Source organism: Scophthalmus maximus, chromosome 1 (genome assembly GCF_022379125.1).
Source record: "Scophthalmus maximus strain ysfricsl-2021 chromosome 1, ASM2237912v1, whole genome shotgun sequence".
In the NCBI taxonomy this organism is placed as follows: domain Eukaryota; kingdom Metazoa; phylum Chordata; class Actinopteri; order Pleuronectiformes; family Scophthalmidae; genus Scophthalmus; species Scophthalmus maximus.
Genome location: NC_061515.1, coordinates 4,336,141 through 4,352,500, shown reverse-complemented (window position 1 = coordinate 4,352,500; position 16,360 = coordinate 4,336,141). Strand labels below are relative to the sequence as shown.

Genomic DNA, 16,360 nt, shown 5'->3' with positions numbered 1-16,360 from the left:
CTGTGGCTGTGGCCAATGAGAAGAGTGGGTGAATTGAATAGAATCACCCCTGCGGGGTCAAGTTATTTAACCCCTGAGTACTCCAGTGCTCCCGTCTTTATTTGCCCCCCCCCCCCCCCCCCGAACAATATATTTCCTGTAGTCATCTCACAGTCCCGAAGATGTTACAGGGAAAATGGCACACGTGAGCATCCTCCGCTGACAGGCTGCCTGTCGAAAGATTCGCAAAACTCGCTGATCGCCGTTTCATCGGGTCGCTCGGGGAGGGGGGGGGGGGGTCGGGGGGGGGGCTAATGTCTTCGGCTGTTTAATGAGCGAGTAAAGGTCCCACATTCTTCCCCGTCCCCGCTGAAAGAAACTGGCGGCGGTGAGACAAACACTCTGCCAGGAAGACATTGTTGCAGAGCCACGACACCCGACCCCGGCTTTCTGGATCCTCCAGCCCCCTTCTGTGCTAATCAAGTGATTTTTTTTTTGTGCCAAAACTCTCTCCTCTCCATTTCACAGTAGGTGCACTGTACATAGAGCCTCCTCGGAGCTCTCAGGAAAAACTCTAACGAACTCTGCCGTGATGCAATAAGCTGCTACCGGGGGTGAGAAGGGCGGCTCGTCTTTCCCCTCAGCAGGCCCTCATTATCCCTCCGACACACACACACACACACACACACACACACACAATAGTGGAGTGGACACAGGCGGGGAGATGGAATAAAGCTAGTTTCTAAATGAATGCGAGTCCAATTGAGCGTCCAGTCCAAGACTAAATCTGATCACAGGTCCAGACCAGAGGGGAAAAGGATGAATTTTACGGCTTGTTTTTTTCCCCCTCCTCCTCCTCAACCTCTTTAAGAGGCCTTGAAATTAAATAAGACCTCAGTGGCTCCTCTACAGAGCATGGTAATTAGCCCTCTTCATGAGAAATGAAAAAAAAAGAGAAGAAGAAGAGGGGGGGGGGCACCATTCAGCGGCGCACACTGTCATTTATCACCAAAGGACGTTTGCGTCCAAGAGAAAAAGAGGATGAAAGGAGGATGGGGGCTTCCCCCGCCGGGTCGCCCCGACCCTGCTGCGCTGCCTGGAAACTGGAAAATTACAGTCGTGGGCGAAGAGGAGGAGGAGAGGAGGTGGACCACGTCATCAGCTACGCCTTTGATTCCACCGCTCGCACGGGAAAAGAAGAGGATTCCTCAGCTGGGAGTCCCACATTTCACGTCGGGTACAGGAAGACGTGAAGCAATGCAGGAAGAGCCCCCCCCCCACATTAACACTGATAATAAAACTGAATAAATCTCTTATGGGAGAGATTACCTAAAGTACCCTGAGTGCCAAGCAAGCAAGAGAGAAAAGACAAATACAATCAATCGAAAAGACTTAATCCTTAGGTCAGAATAAAGTAGTTTATCAAACACTTCCTCTATATTCATTTGTCCTGTAGGTTGATTTGCTGCAAAGAAAAAACAAGCTCTGCCCCCTTCCCCCCCCTTCTCAAAGGTTGTGACAGCAGCACCATGTTTCCTGGCTGTCAGACACAGAGAGCAGGGGGACGAAGAGGCGGTGACCCCTCTCCGCCCGGCTCCTGGGCCCCGGCCAGGCCTGTTGGTCAAGTCGTGTGTTGTGTGCACCGAGGCTTCGCCGGGACGCAGCATCTGCCGCCGGCGCCGGGGGAACCAGAGGCGTTTAAGAAACACAGAGACGCTTCAATGGGAAGAATGTCATGGGCATTGAGTGGGGACGAGGAGGAGGAGGAGGAGGAGGAGGAGGGGGAGGGAGGGAGGGAGGGCGTCGAAGGAAGAGCCCGTGACCTTAGTTTGACTGACGCAGCCAAGATTGTTAGCGACACACATCCTAATGCCACCGGTACTCCCGGTGAGGACTTTGTGTTCTCGACCACTCTCTTGCACGACGACGGAGTCATGACTGAAACATTATCATCGTCTCGCCCCCCCCCCCCCACCCCCCCAGCCCTGTCAGATGAGCTCGAGTTCCCCCTCGTCGATACCAGCCGCGACGTCCCAAATGGGTTGATTTCACATGAATTAATAACTGGATGCTGTTAAACAATTTGCGTGCACATTGTTAATATCTGTTAAGACGTGAGTGAGACCGGAATTATCTACACTAAGGCTTCATCTCATTCAAGCATTTTGTCTCACACCAAGTTGACGTCGCGTTTATTTTCTTCATAAATACAAATATGTGGATGCAATGTTACCAAATCATGATTTCCGCTGTTTGAATTGAACAACTTTTTTCACTGGGAATGGGAGCACCCGCCACACCTCACTCCCCATCCAGTGCTGTTATTTAAAGTGTGTTGATAAAACAGATTGTAGATCATATTGTTGCACCGAATCCTTTAGCACATAGTTGAGCACATGGATGTCATATTTCTTCAACTTTCATGTGTTTTTGATTGATGTAGTTTTGGCCTATAACATATAGGATATGTGCCTGGATGGAGAAGTGTTAGCCATTATTACACATCGTCTCTAACAAGGGATACCGTGGTATCAAAAGATCTGAAGAAAAATATACAGTAGCTGAAACATCCTCATTTAGTTTTTATGAGCTTTTTTTCAAAGATTTTCAATAATGCAGTCACTTTGCCAAATGTGCACTGTGTGAAGTGTTGACTTGCTCGTCGATGTATTCCTTTATTAAAACATGTATTCGTAATAAGCTCTTCCTGGTCCACAGGATAAGAATTCAGAAAGGACATTCTATTTTCTGTTTGCAATCTTCTATTCATGCGAGACAACCTCCAATTTGAGGCTCATGTGTTTAGTGTTCGTGGGAAACAAACAACCAGTTTAAAGGCGTGTCAGTGTCTCGTGTTGTGTTAAGGAGCAGGTGTGTGTCTCTCTCCTGTGTACTGTAGAAGGGTCTGTGTATATATATATACATATATATATGTATGGGGAGGGGGCTGCTCAGGGATGTCTTCATTAACGCTGCTCAACTAACGAGTCCCGAAGGCCCAGACTGGGACCAGCAGTGCAGCCCACCAACACCATCACCATGACAAAGGTCTGTGGTCGGATGCAGTACGATGAAGGCGTGGCCCCCGCGCATTTCACACACTCCTGCCGGGGGGTCGGATTCAAAGCGTTCGGGCTTTTTCATGACGTGATGAGACGTGCCTGTGCATCTTCGCATGCCAGGGAGGGGGGGGGGGTACAGGGGCGCTCGCCCCTTTCTTACACCGACAACACGTGTAGAAGAAAATCATTTAATTTGTACAAACTATGAGAGACGCTCACGGTGTACGAGTGCTTGTGTTAAATCTCAGTTTCTCCAGAGGTCGCACGGGTTCAAGCGCGGATCGTATTTCGTCCCTTTCAATCAAGTGACGGCGCGAACATTCACTCCCTCGCGACAACGGACCGCGTTGGCTTTAATGGGACCGTATAACTGGACGGGCCATTTCTTTCAATAACAGTAAAAACATCAAACGCCCTCGATCCCTTTGTGTAATTGATTTACGGCTCGCTGGAGAAGGTGAGGTCAGTCCCTTCACTAAGTGTATTTAGCGAATATCATCCTCTCGCCGATAAATCATCACCTCGCCATCGTGCGTCACCGCAGAGCCGGATGGATCGGGTCCATTGCGATGGTGCGGTGCAATGGATAATTAAAAAAGGGCCGAATTCCTTATTTCATTGACAAAGCCACAAAACCCACACGATTCAAAAATTAATAAAACAATGTGACTGTTTTTCGTTTCCCCATTGATGGAATGAGCAACGTTCAATAACGTCCGACTTGTAGAGCGCAGAGCCGTTTTGGAGACAGCCGATTGGTTGACTCAGAACTGACGGGAGGATCCTAGGCAACAGGTTTCAACTTGCTGACCTGCTGTGACCACATGAATTCTTCCTCTGCCGTTCAAGCTTGGCATTTGAAGAAGTGACACTATGGCTTTTTGAAAGAAGTGATAACTTTAAAACACCATTACTCGATTTAGTACACATGGGGTGGGGGGGGGGGGGGGGGTATAAATGCTTGTGTGAGAGAAACATCTAGCGTTGTGTTCAATAAAGGCCTCCGCAGTTCGATCCGAGTGCTCTCGCCATTAAAGATCCGGCTCTTCCTCTCCCCCCCCTCCCCCTCTCCCCCCCTCCCCCTCCGCCTCTTCCTACCATCTGAGTCTAACGGCCTTTCAGCGTGGGCGCTCATGTGTGCGAGAGGGCCTTCACACTGCCAAGCACTTGTTCTCTAGTCGGGACGTCCGCGCCGGTGCACAAAAGAGGCAGATTTTCCTGAAAAAGGCCCCGCTGTCCCCCCGTGGCCCAAAGAGGTCCCCCTGCAGGAGAGGAGCGAGACCACCTCGGTGTCCGTCCCACTTTGAAAGACCTCCACAATCCCCTTCCTCTTTCTTCCCCCCGTACTGCTCAATTAAATTCTGTGTTGATGTAAAATAGAAGTTAGATAGAGAGATAGATAGAAATAGTTAGGCCTTCAAAATATATGAAAGAGTCGATCATAACTCACTGACTTTACTTTGAGTGTTGTTCATTCTTCTGTCCAGACAATTCAAACTGACGCCAACAAAGGGCAACACTGATTTACACTTTGAGTTCATGACCTATGACCCAGCCTTAGTTGAACCTGTGTCTTTAATACAAATGACATCACGCTAACATGGTGAAAAAACCATAGAGTCCACGGTTCCACCGACTAAACACGAGCACGTGAGCAGGGTCACTATCAGTCAGCAGCTCACGCTGACATGAGCGTTGAGCTCGACACAAGGCTGCAGCTACAAGTACAGAGCTGCAAGGATTGAACAGCTTGGACCAGCTTGGCGGGATGCACAGAGAGTCGGGTGAGAGGACGTGGGATGTGTGGAAGAAGGGACAGAGACAGAGAGACATAGTGACGACAGACAGACAGACACAGAGAGAGACAGAGAGACACAGAGAGAGACAGACAGACAGACAGACAGACAGACACAGAGACATAGTGACGACAGACAGACACAGAGAGAGACAGACAGACAGACACAGAGAGAGACAGACAGAGAGACAGACAGACAGACAGACAGACACAGAGAGAGACAGACAGAGAGACAGACAGACACAGAGAGAGACAGACAGACACAGAGACATAGTGACGACAGACAGACACAGAGAGAGACAGACAGACAGACAGACAGACAGACACAGAGAGAGACAGACACACCCAGAGAGAGACAGACAGACAGACACAGAGAGAGAGACAGACAGACAGACAGATTCCACTGACCCTGGGGTCCGGCGGTGGTAACCTCATCTCCATGCTCTTCAGCCACTGTCTCAGGGCTCTGATTTGACCCCTGAACTCACTCTGCCATTGGCTCAAGTCCTCCACGTCCATCCTGAGACAGAATGTAATAAATTAAACACAGATCATACAGTCCACAGAGCATATGTTCCTGTAATACAACTCCATTTTCTATGATCTGTCTGATTAAATTATGGGTTTTCTTCTGCACACGTGGCCGTTGTTATCAGTTTGTGTGGAGACTCCATCAAGCCACTCAGGTCTGTTGAGTATTTTATAATTCATGATCCACCATCATATTTACTTTTTTCGTAAAATGAGTCTGAGCTACAATCTGTGGCTTGTTGTCTGACCGAAATGATAGTGATAGGATGTACTGGTATTTGTGAACTTGTTTTTACATTCATTGTTGAAATTTGGAAGATCCCTCGCTGCAATAACGCAAAGTATAGACCCAAACAAATCCTTCAAGTATTCTTCTTCTTCTTCTTCTATTCTTCTCCTCATCCTATGATATAACCAGGTAACCAGATTATCTCACTGGGGAGGAATCTGCTCCGTGTCCGCTGGGCTGGAACCTCACTTTTCTTGTGTCAGTATGTTTGAATGAGTTGCTTCACAACTCATAGCTCTGCCTTTGTCTCACTGGTCTACAGCGCCGACCCAGCCGACCGACTGTCGCCGCAGGCTGTGTTCCGCTTAATCGGACTGTTGGTGGCCACAGGATTTACAGTTCCCCCCTTGGAATATGGGATTTGTTCAAACGTGCCTTTACGATACGTGATGAACCACTTGGGGCAATGTCAAGTAGAATTAAAGGCAGTCTTATACATTAGCATACCCATACGTCTGATCTCGTGATGTGGGTGCTGTTGATCCAAACAAAGCCCCTTCTTTATCCTGAAAGAGACATTGGAGAGAAATACAAAATAATCCTTACAATAGTTTTACCGTTTACTTTCTTAACGGTCTTCACCCTGCTCTCCGTGGTCTTACCTCCCTGCCTGAGGCGTCAGGTGTGGCCAGAGCCGGGGGGTTAGAGGTCAGATCCGAGGAGTCAAGGGAGCTGAGCGAAGAATTCTGGGAGGTGTCTCCTCTGCTGGCCGGCCCGTCCGTCAAACCCGGCGGCTAATTTTTGTTGGTACACGGAGCAAAAATGATGGACAGTGTGTATGTAGGAGAAAGGCACTGGGTGTGAAGACGCGTGTGGACATTGTCCAGCATATGCCAATACATCACAGTCCAATATGGAAATGCTTGTTTAACCACGTATCAGCCCAGACCATGCTACTCAAACTGTGTATTTTAAGTCATGTCAATTTTAAGATAATAACCTAAAACCTTAGTCAGACCATCACCTAATCATTTCAGTGAACATCGAGCTCGGTGAGTTCATGATGTGATGAAATAGAGCGGGTGTCGCCCGGTTCACTTGCTTTCTCGGGGAGTGAGTGTGGGTCAGTGTAATGCTGCCCTCATGTGGTCAACTGCAGTTTATTTCCCCCCAAGAGGGAAGATTCATAACCACTGGCACGCAATTTTCAATGCAGTGGTAAAGAATGGAACGTCATATTGTTGGCGGTGCTCCGTGACATGTTTACAATGCTCATATGACTCTTCATACACATGATGTGTAAGGCATCACGCCATATATCCTGAGCCTGACCTAGTTCACTGCTAAATTCTTGTTCTTATTGTTGTACGCGGTCATTTATTTTGATATTTATTTATTTCTTTTTGCAGCTGTTTATTTTTATTTATCCACCTTTGTCAACGACTCTCCGTGTTGTGATTATTGTTGTTCTTCCCATATGTTCTTTTTTTAATGTTTTTAGTCTGTTTTTGTTGTTGTTGTATTTGTGTACTCATGGGGTGAGTTGGTGGGCATTGGGGAGGGGGAAAAAGTAAAAACAGTGATTTGTGCTGACTTTAAACTGATGTTGTTGCACCGATAAAAGCTGTATTTTTTTTTAAAAAAGAATAAAACATCAAGCCATTAATTTTTCTTAATGTATTGCTTATATATTAACACAAAGCACTAGCTACACTATTTTGCTTTTATTTTTTTTTAAACAAGGTGTGATTGAAAACAGGCATAATGTGAAGTATCTTATTTGACTTGGTTATGTGTCATGGGTGATCCATTCTGAAAAAAAAACATGTTCTACAACTAGAAATATGTTCAGATGCGTGGAGTATCAATATATGGATGACAAGAAGGCCTCTTAAGAGCATATTTATTTACAACAGTGTTATGTTCAGAAAAAAATTAATCCACTCAATATATCATTCAAAGCAAAAATCTGCCCCATAAGCAAAACCAACCAGTTAGTTTGTGATTTTCATATATCGCCAATATTAAAATCAGCCCGGTTATATCTGCGGTTGTCTTTATTTTACATCAAGATTTTTCCCAAATATCCTAGTTAATAAAACATGCAAGGCAAATACTTAATATATCAAAAAACATGGTGAAAACAAGTAAAATGATTTACAGATGTAAAACACAAAGGGTAAAAGAAATAGTTGCTGTGGAAAAATAACTGTAAGCAAAATAAAGCTTAAAGCTGTTTTTTCAGTTGGCAAAAGAAATAATTTTCAATGATACGTACGTTCATGCAATGTGGTGTTGTATCAAATGTGTCAATTCTCCAAATTTCTCTAATTCGTCCTTTGGCTGAACTGAATTTACAGTCGGAGATTTTACAAAAATGTACTCAGTGGACTTAAGACAAGTGAAATGAAGATGTGCTTTTTTTAATCCTTAAAAAACATAAATATCACTATGAGCACTCAAGTAATAAATACATGAAAAAAGGGGCCATGAATGGAGTGTGTTCCTAGAAAGGCATCCCAAGATGAAGTCAGGTTGACTCAGCCTCAGCTCTCTTCAAATGTAATGGAAATAATGGACATGCTCAATGGAAGATCTAGAAACAAAAGAAAATGGCTATGAATTAAAATCAAAATAAACCATAGACGATGCAGCGAGAAAAAAAAAATCAATAACAAAATCTGGATGAAAATCTTAGCTTCATCTTTTTCAACTGAAATTAAAAAATGATTTGAATTTTGTCAAACACCGTACCTGTGTCACTGCGTGAGGACGATGTGGTCTCACGAGTCCATCCAAGTCGAGGGGATCGTACGCTCGGGCCAACTGAGCGTCTGTGCCCAGATGTTGTCTAAGGGACTGACGCAACTGTCAAAAACAAGAGGATACGCAACAGTCAGTTTGCAGTAATTTGGAAATTTTTGAAACGACATAGTTCACCAGTACTACCGTGATGGTCGTGTGTGTGTGTGTGTGTGTGGGGGGGGGGGAGGGGACGTGGCTAAATGATGAAAGCAACAGAAATAAAGAAAAAAATGAATGAAACTCATTTCAACTTACAAGAACCAAAAATAACGGGAGGCGGGTCTGTCATCGTCTTGGGATTTATCAGGAACACTTGAGTGATGGTGAATATGAAGATTTCAGAACTTAGCAGTAAAACAATGATGTAATGAACTAAAAATAAAAAATTGCTTAAGTCCACTGAGTATAAATGAGCACAAAGCAATGACAAATGTGAAACTATTGACGGAAGAGTCTGTATAACTTCTTCTCAGTGTTGTATTTTTTAAGAGTCTCATTTGTAATCTCACACTGGATATTTTATTTAGTTACCCAGGCAAAGTTTCACATAAAACATTAGCACAAATCAGTCCATACTCTATACAAACATTCAGAAAGTGGAAGGCATCTATGTATTTTAGGATCTGTTAAAAAACATTACAACTACGTGGACATACAGTATCTCATTACATAGTACTGTCGAAAAAGATAAAAAATAGACGAATATTCTTGAATGTTTAAGGTAACAAGGAATACTGGAAAAATATTTCTGTTTGACACACATTATGTATTAGTTTGAGAAAGCAAAATTTTACTTTTTAAGGTGAAAAATTTAAACTATAGTCACTTTAAAAAGAACAGCTAATTTTTCATGCTTTGCTTTGAAAAAATATAAACTGACTGCAATCAGTACTAAAGGAAATTAATATTTTATGTATTTAGCAATGCTTGGTTATGTCTCCATGTGTGAGTCAAATGTGTAGACATCTGTTATATGTGAAAAAAAAAAATCAATAGCCAATCGTGACCACATGCAGGGCAGAATAAATAAATTATATTTTCTTTGTTACTGTAACTATTTTTTCCTGTGAGAAATGCACCAGTAAAGTGCATTAGTTTTTGTTGGTTCTGTGTCACGAGTTGTTAGAAAAGAAAGGGAGCTGATCAGAATCTGCGGCTGTAGCCGGCTGAAGAGGATGTGAAGGAGGAGGATGAGAAGTTCATGCTGAAGCCAGAGCCGGCGTCGATACTGCCTCTCCTGGAGCCTGATCGGGATCCGGTCCTCGAACCACTCCGGGAACCGTAGGCAGATCCAGAGCCACTGACGTTGTACGGACTGTAAAGGCCTTTGCTGGATTGTGAGGAGGCCTCCAGCAGCCTCAGGCTGGATCCTTCCTCGACCATACTTCTGTCAATGGCATCTTTGAAGGAGATTTTCAGTTTCGTTTTGGGACACGTTAGGTATTTAGAATAGGCACCGACATCTCTCAGTTTCTGGGCAGTGCGGGCATCAATCGTGCCCTTCTTGATGGATTCATCAAGGGACACTCTGCCCTCAACGTCAGGTTCAATAAGTCCACCAGTTATATATTGGACCTCAAGGAAACGCTGGCCAGCCTCATAATATAACCAGCCCTTCTTTAGAGCCTGGGAGGCGGACATCTTTACTTTGGTTCTCGGGTCTTCAAATCCATTGAATGCCTTTTGAGCGAGGCTGAGGCGATCGACCACGACTTTATCCACAAGACCCTTTTCTGCAGCATCAGTGACTGACAATTTCTCTCCACTTGTGGGATCGATTATTCCTCCTGTGCACGCCTGGGCCTCCAACAATCTTTGGCCTGTGATATTGTCCACTAGGTTTCTGTGCATTGCCTCAGTGATAGACACCTTCTCCAGCGTGTCCACGTCCAGTATTCCAGCTATGGGGCCAGTCTCCTCTGATGGGTCATTCCATATGACTGCAGGTGCTTTAATGGATGGTATGGGGCTCATGGGAGAGGAGTAGGTGGAACCGGTGGTGGAACCGAAGGAGGACGATCGTGAACGGAAGCCTCCCGCATTTCCAGAAAGCATGTCAGCAAATTCTGTGATCGCCAGATGTCCGGCTCGGTACGTGTCAAGAGCATTCTGGTCAATGAGGCCACGTGACAGAGCATCATCAACGTCATACTGTCTCCCTGACCTCCTGTCGATGATGATGGATTTGACAGTGCCATCAGATGAGGTCATTGTGATCTCTTCCCATTCACACTCTTGCTCAGCAAGCTCCAAGTAGGTTTGATGGTCAATGAGTCCCTTCCTGTAGGCCTCGTACACTGTCATTTCTTTGCCTGTCTCTGGATCCACAATGACAACTCTGCGTTTACGAACTGAGGATTTAGAGGAGGTCTTCCTCTCCCGCTTCTTTTCTTTCAACAGTAGGAGAACCAGGCCAGTGTCGGGATCAGTGATGCACCTCTCCATGAGCTGGAGGTAGGTCAGGTTCTCCTCAGTGTTGGGATCAAAGAAACCTTTGGTGTCATCAGATGGATCTGTCAGGATCTCATTCATTTCCTCGTCAAATAAGCCACGTTTGTAGGCCACCTCAACTGGCAGCCTGTGACTTTCCTCTGGGTCAATGATTCCACCAGTGGCAATCTGGGCTTCCAGAAGACGGATGCCGTGATCCTTTAGGATGAGCCCCTTCTTCATGGCCTGAAACAGGGAGATTGTCTTGCCTGAATAAGGATCTCTATATCCCGTCACTGCGCGCTCAGCAGAGAGAAGCTTGTCTTTGAACTCCGGACCTACAATTCCCATTTTCACTGATTCATGGACAGTCAGTTTCAGATTTTTGATTGGATCAATGACATAGGCTGTGGCCGCCTGTGCCTCAAGGAGCTCAAAGGCAGTGCCTGGCCTAATCATGTTCTTCTTCATGGCCTGGTAAATTGATAGACGTTCCTTTGTGGACTCTAAGAACACACCAGCAATAGAGCTCGTGCCCTCCAGGTACTTTGATAGCCTCTTGCTCACCTCCTCCACTGTGATGACACCTTCATTCAGTTGAGTGACAGTCAGCTGGTCAATAATTTGCGAGCGGAGCAGCTCCTCCATTGTGATCTGCTTCCTCAGACCTTTGAATGTCAGCCTCTTGTCTCCCAGGGAGAGGAGGCGCAATCCACCATCGAGCTTGCATCTCTTGAGCAGCTGTGCATATGATAGCTTCTCATCATTGACGGGGTCAGTGAAACCTTTCACATCACTGGCCAGTCTCTCGTTGGTTTCCTTGTTGATGTAACCTCTTTGTATGGCAATGTCTGCTGGAAGGTGGAACTGGAACTCAGGATCAATAATGCCACCAGTGGCATTTTGTGCCTCCAACATTTTCAGAGCGTAATCCTCTGGAACAAGATCCTTTTTCATGGCCTGGAAAAGAGATATGATTTTCCCACTGTATGGATCTTTGTATCCAGTGACTGCTCTTTCAGCTGACAGAAGTTTATCGTGTATCTCAGGTCCGACAACACCTTTACGAACGGCTTCGTCAACGGTGAGTGTCTCGTTATTTACCGGATCAACAAGAAATCCCGTAGCGGCTTGTGCTTCTAGGAGGCACATGGCTACTTCTGGTTTAATAAAACCTCTCTTCATTGCTTGGTATATGCTTATTTTGGAGCTTGAGTCAGTTTTAACTCCAGCAACACAGCCTGTGCCATAGAGATACTGTTTCACACTGGTCATCTCCATTATGTCACTGATGTTCCTCTTGCCCTGTTTAAGGAGGTTGTATGTCTCCAAGTCAATGATGCGGGTACTGTAGAGCTCCTCAATAGTTATTCTTCTCCTGAGAGTCATATACGACAAGGGACTGTCATTTTTAACAATCTCTCGCTGCTCCATGATCTCAATAATAATGATGATCATTCTCTCTTTGGTGATTTGACCGGAGCGATACTCATCCATAAGCTTCTGCCTGGACGATTCTGGAATCAGATTTGAGTTCATGACATCCCAGAGGTTCAATGATTTATCAGCAAGGCCTTCAATTGGAATATCAATCTCGGTGTTGGTCAGGTCACTCTGTGTTTGTTCCTCCGTGTAGAGATACGTCTTCTCCACAACAGTTGGAGACTGAGGTTTGGAGAGTGGGAGAATGTACAGGCCCGTGTCCGCATCTCTTAGACATTTGTCTTTTAGCTGTCTGTAGGTTATATTCTCATCAGTTTCTGGGTCTGTGTAAGCTTTGTTATCATCGGATGGCTCAGATAGGGTCTTAGCAATTTCTTTGCTGAAAATGTTCTTCTGATATGCAACGTCAGCTGGGACACGGTGATTATTTACAGGGTCAATGATTCCTCCGCTAACCATCTGTGCCTCCAACAGTGGCATGGCATGCTCTTTCAGGATGAGATCTTTTTGCATTGCTTCAAAGAGGGAGATTTTGGAGCCCGAGAATGGATCTTTATAGCCAGTGACTGCTTTTTCTGCAGAGAGGAGTTTCTCATGTAGCTCTGGACCAACAAGGCCTGACTTCACTGCCTCATCTACTGACAGGCACTGGTTCTTCACTGGGTCTACAATGAACCCAGTTGCAGCCTGGGCCTCGAGAAGAGAAAGGCCTGTGTTCTGTCTGAGGAGCTTTTTCTTCATAGCCTGATAAACACTAATTTTCTCTTTAGTTGGCTCAAGGTAGATTCCAGCAATGCTGTCAGATCCCTGGAGGTATTTGTTGACATCAGGATTCTCACTGACTTGTTTAGGTGTTGCTTTGCTTTGTTGGAGGAGCTCAAATGTTGGTTTGTCAATGATCTTGGAATTGTACAGCGAGCGTGCTGGGACAGGGGCTCTGAGACCCTTGAAGCTGGACTGTTCTTGTTTCTTGGCCTCTTTTTCGTCCACAATTGTGATAACAATTTTGATGATCTTTTCAATTGTAACCTTTCCAGACCTGAACTGTCTGAGGAGGTCAAGCCTTTGTTCCTCTGTGAGATATTCAGAGTTGATGATTTCCCAGATTGTCATCTTCCTGCCCTTGAATGGTCCAGAGTCGAGCTCAACAGTTGCCTGAGTCATAGCCTCTTTTGTCTGGGCGTCAGTGTATGTTGGCTCCTCCTTTGCATTGATTGCTTCATCAGAAAGAGGAAGAAGCTGCAGACCAGTTTTCTTGTCAGTGACACATCTCTTGAAGAGCTGTGAGTATGTGACATTTTCTTTTGCGTTGGGGTCAAAGAAGCCTTTAGTTTCATCAGTGGGACTGCTCAAAACCTGTTGCATTTCATCATCAAAATAATTCCTCTTGCAGGCAACATCATGTGAAATGCGATGGCTCTTCACTGGATCAATGATCCCACCGGTGGTCATTTGGGCATCGAGCAGTCGGATTCCTTGTTCCTTGGGTATGAGATCCTTTTTCATCGCCTGAAACAGAGATACAGTTTTTCCAGTGTAAGGGTCTTTGAAACCCGTGACAGCTCTCTCTGCAGACAGGAGCTTTTCATGCAGCTCAGGGCCGACAACACCTGCTTTGACGGCTTCATCGACAGTGTACTTCTGATTGTTAACAGGGTCAACCACGTAGCCTGTTCCTGCTTGGGCTTCAAGCATAATCAAGGCAGGCCCCGGCCTCATCATATCCTTTTTCATCGCCTGATAGAAGGACATTGTCTCCTTGGATGAGTCAATGACTACACCTGCAATGCAGTTTGTACCCTTCAATGCTTTATGGACAGGCTCCATTTCAGACACCTCTTTGACTGTCTTATTGCCCTTGTGTAATTTGTTGTACAGATCTTTATCAATGATCTTTGATTCCAGGAGCTCAGTGGCAGGGACGGCTGCTCTCAGACCATCGAAAGTGATTTCCTTCTTCTTCTCTTTCTCCTCTGCAACAGTGATTACAATTTTAATGATTTTTTCAATTGTGATTTTGCCTGTCTTGTATTGACGGAGAAGGTCCTTCTTCTGGTCCTCAGTGAAGTACTCGGAGTTGATTATTTCCCAAATGGTGATCGTCTTTCCCTTAAATCTTCCAAATGGCACAGACACAGTTGTTTTGCTTAACATATCTTTGGTCTCCTCCTCTGTGTACATACTTGAGCACTGAGCAGCTTTATCTGTGATCGGCAGCAGTAGCAGCCCTGTGTCGGGGTCAGTGGTGCATCTCGCCATCAGCTCAGAATATGTCAAAGATTCCTGAGTGCTGGGGTCGAAGTATCCCTTTGTGTCATCTGATGGGTTCTCCATAATCTTATTCATTTCTGGATCATATTGTCCCTGCTTGTAGGCCATTTCATTTGGTACACGGTGACTGTTGATAGGGTCAATGATGCCACCAGTTGCAAGCTGAGCCTCAAGGACTCTGATGGCATGATCATGCTCCATGAGACCCTTCTTCATGGCTTCAAAGACAGAGATCTTCCCACCAGTGTATGGGTCTTTGTAGCCAGCAACAGCCCTCTCAACTGAAAGCATTTTGTTGTGCAGTTCAGGGCCAATTAAGCCGTCCTTGACAGCCTCATTAACAGAAAGTTTCTGATTTTTGATGGGGTCTATAATGTAACCTGTGGCAGCCTGTGCTTCAAGAAGGACCATGGCCGTGCCCGGAGTAATCTTCTTCTCTTTCGATGCTTGATAGATTGACAATTTTTGATTAGCTGGTGTCAAAACACCAGCAATGCAATTCTTTCCTTTAAGAATTCTTTTAAGATTCTCAGTTTCACCGAGCACTTGCACAGTGGTTTTGCCATTTTTCAGATTATCAAAGTCCTTCTTGGATAAAAGGCCGATGTCATGAAGTCTGCTTGCAGGTACCTTATCACGGATGCCATCAAAAGCCAATGGATCTGGTTTCTTCTCCTCACTGTCTACCATATCATTGGCATTTCTGCCATTGTACACTGTATTTGTTGTCTCAACTAATGTTACAATTTCTCTGGTCTGTTGGTCTTTCTGTGTTTCAAGCTCATGCAGCTTCTCGCGCAATTTCTGGTTCTCCTCTGCAAGAATTCTCTCTTGCTCTAGTCTCTTATTCTCCAGCTCCTGCATTTCTTTTTGCTTGTTAAGCATCTCATTCTCAGCCTGTTTCTGCTTATTGAGGGCTGCATCCATGGTGGCCTGGAGTTTCTTCTTCTCCTCCTCCATCTGCTGTCTCTGGCGTTCCTGTTCATCCTTGAGAGCCTTGGCCTTTTTAACCTCTTCTTCAAACTGACTCTCCAGCTTCTTTTTCTCATCTTCAATTAGTTTCTCCTTCTTTAAAAGCATTTCCTTTTCTGTCAGGAATGTTTGCTGGAGCACTATTTTCTCATGTTCCAATTGTTTCTGCTGTGCATCAGCAACCTGATAAAAAAAGCAAGAGAAAACAAGTTATAATCATTTTTTAGCTGAGACACATTATTATTATTAAAATGTTTTCATATTATTCATTCAAATTGTGTACATTTAATTGTTTTAAACCATTTGTAATGAATTCAACTTGACAATGCACTCTGCTTATGCACATAAATTAAATATTCACCCAATAAATTATTTATATGATTTTCAATTCTATTATGTGTTAACTATTATTATTACTCCTATATAAAATATATTTTAAAAAACTTTATTCAAAATTAAAGACAAAACATTGTATTATCTTTATCTATTGTCTTTTCTGTCGTCCAAAGCGACCATGTAAATTAAATAAAACAAAAAAATTTGTAAAACTATCAATCTCATTAAAGGTATTATTGTGAATGTAAATTGTTACAGGACAGATAATCGCATAAACTTTTTTCGCATGAACATTTTTGACATTTTAGTGTGAATATAGTCTGCCTTCACTAACTTTCCTGGAGATGATAATCCTCTTCTACTTCCTGTGTGTAAAGTATATGTAAATAATAAATAATAAAATGATCGTAAAAGTAAAATTAAAAATGAATTTGTTTCCAGTAACAGGGCTCCAGACTAACTTTTTACATTGGTTGCACTGGTGCGCCTAACTTTTTCATTTAGGTG

At 44.5% G+C, this 16,360-nt stretch overlaps 2 protein-coding genes across 30 annotated transcripts in view; both read right to left on the bottom strand.

Moving 5' to 3' along the window:
* Positions 1-6,523, bottom strand: part of macf1b (microtubule actin crosslinking factor 1b) — a 30,261-nt gene extending 23,738 nt beyond the window's left edge. The window contains exons 1-3 of the mRNA XM_035634042.2: positions 6,259-6,523; positions 6,104-6,162; positions 5,245-5,356 (exon numbers count right to left, since the gene is read on the bottom strand). Of these exons, the coding sequence (XP_035489935.2) occupies positions 5,245-5,355 (111 nt within the window). The 5' untranslated portion in view covers position 5,356; positions 6,104-6,162; positions 6,259-6,523. The remainder of the gene's footprint in view (positions 1-5,244; positions 5,357-6,103; positions 6,163-6,258) is intronic.
* Positions 6,524-7,482: 959 nt separating this feature from the next.
* LOC118310757 (plectin-like) overlaps positions 7,483-16,360 on the bottom strand; it is a 122,178-nt gene continuing 113,300 nt past the window's right edge. For all 29 annotated transcript variants that reach the window (XM_047333448.1, XM_047333446.1, XM_047333478.1 and 26 more), the window contains 3 exons: positions 8,657-15,700; positions 8,351-8,464; positions 7,483-8,192 (listed from right to left, as the gene is read on the bottom strand). In XM_047333448.1, coding sequence (XP_047189404.1) covers positions 9,545-15,700 — 6,156 coding nt within the window. In that variant the 3' untranslated portion in view covers positions 7,483-8,192; positions 8,351-8,464; positions 8,657-9,544. The remainder of the gene's footprint in view (positions 8,193-8,350; positions 8,465-8,656; positions 15,701-16,360) is intronic.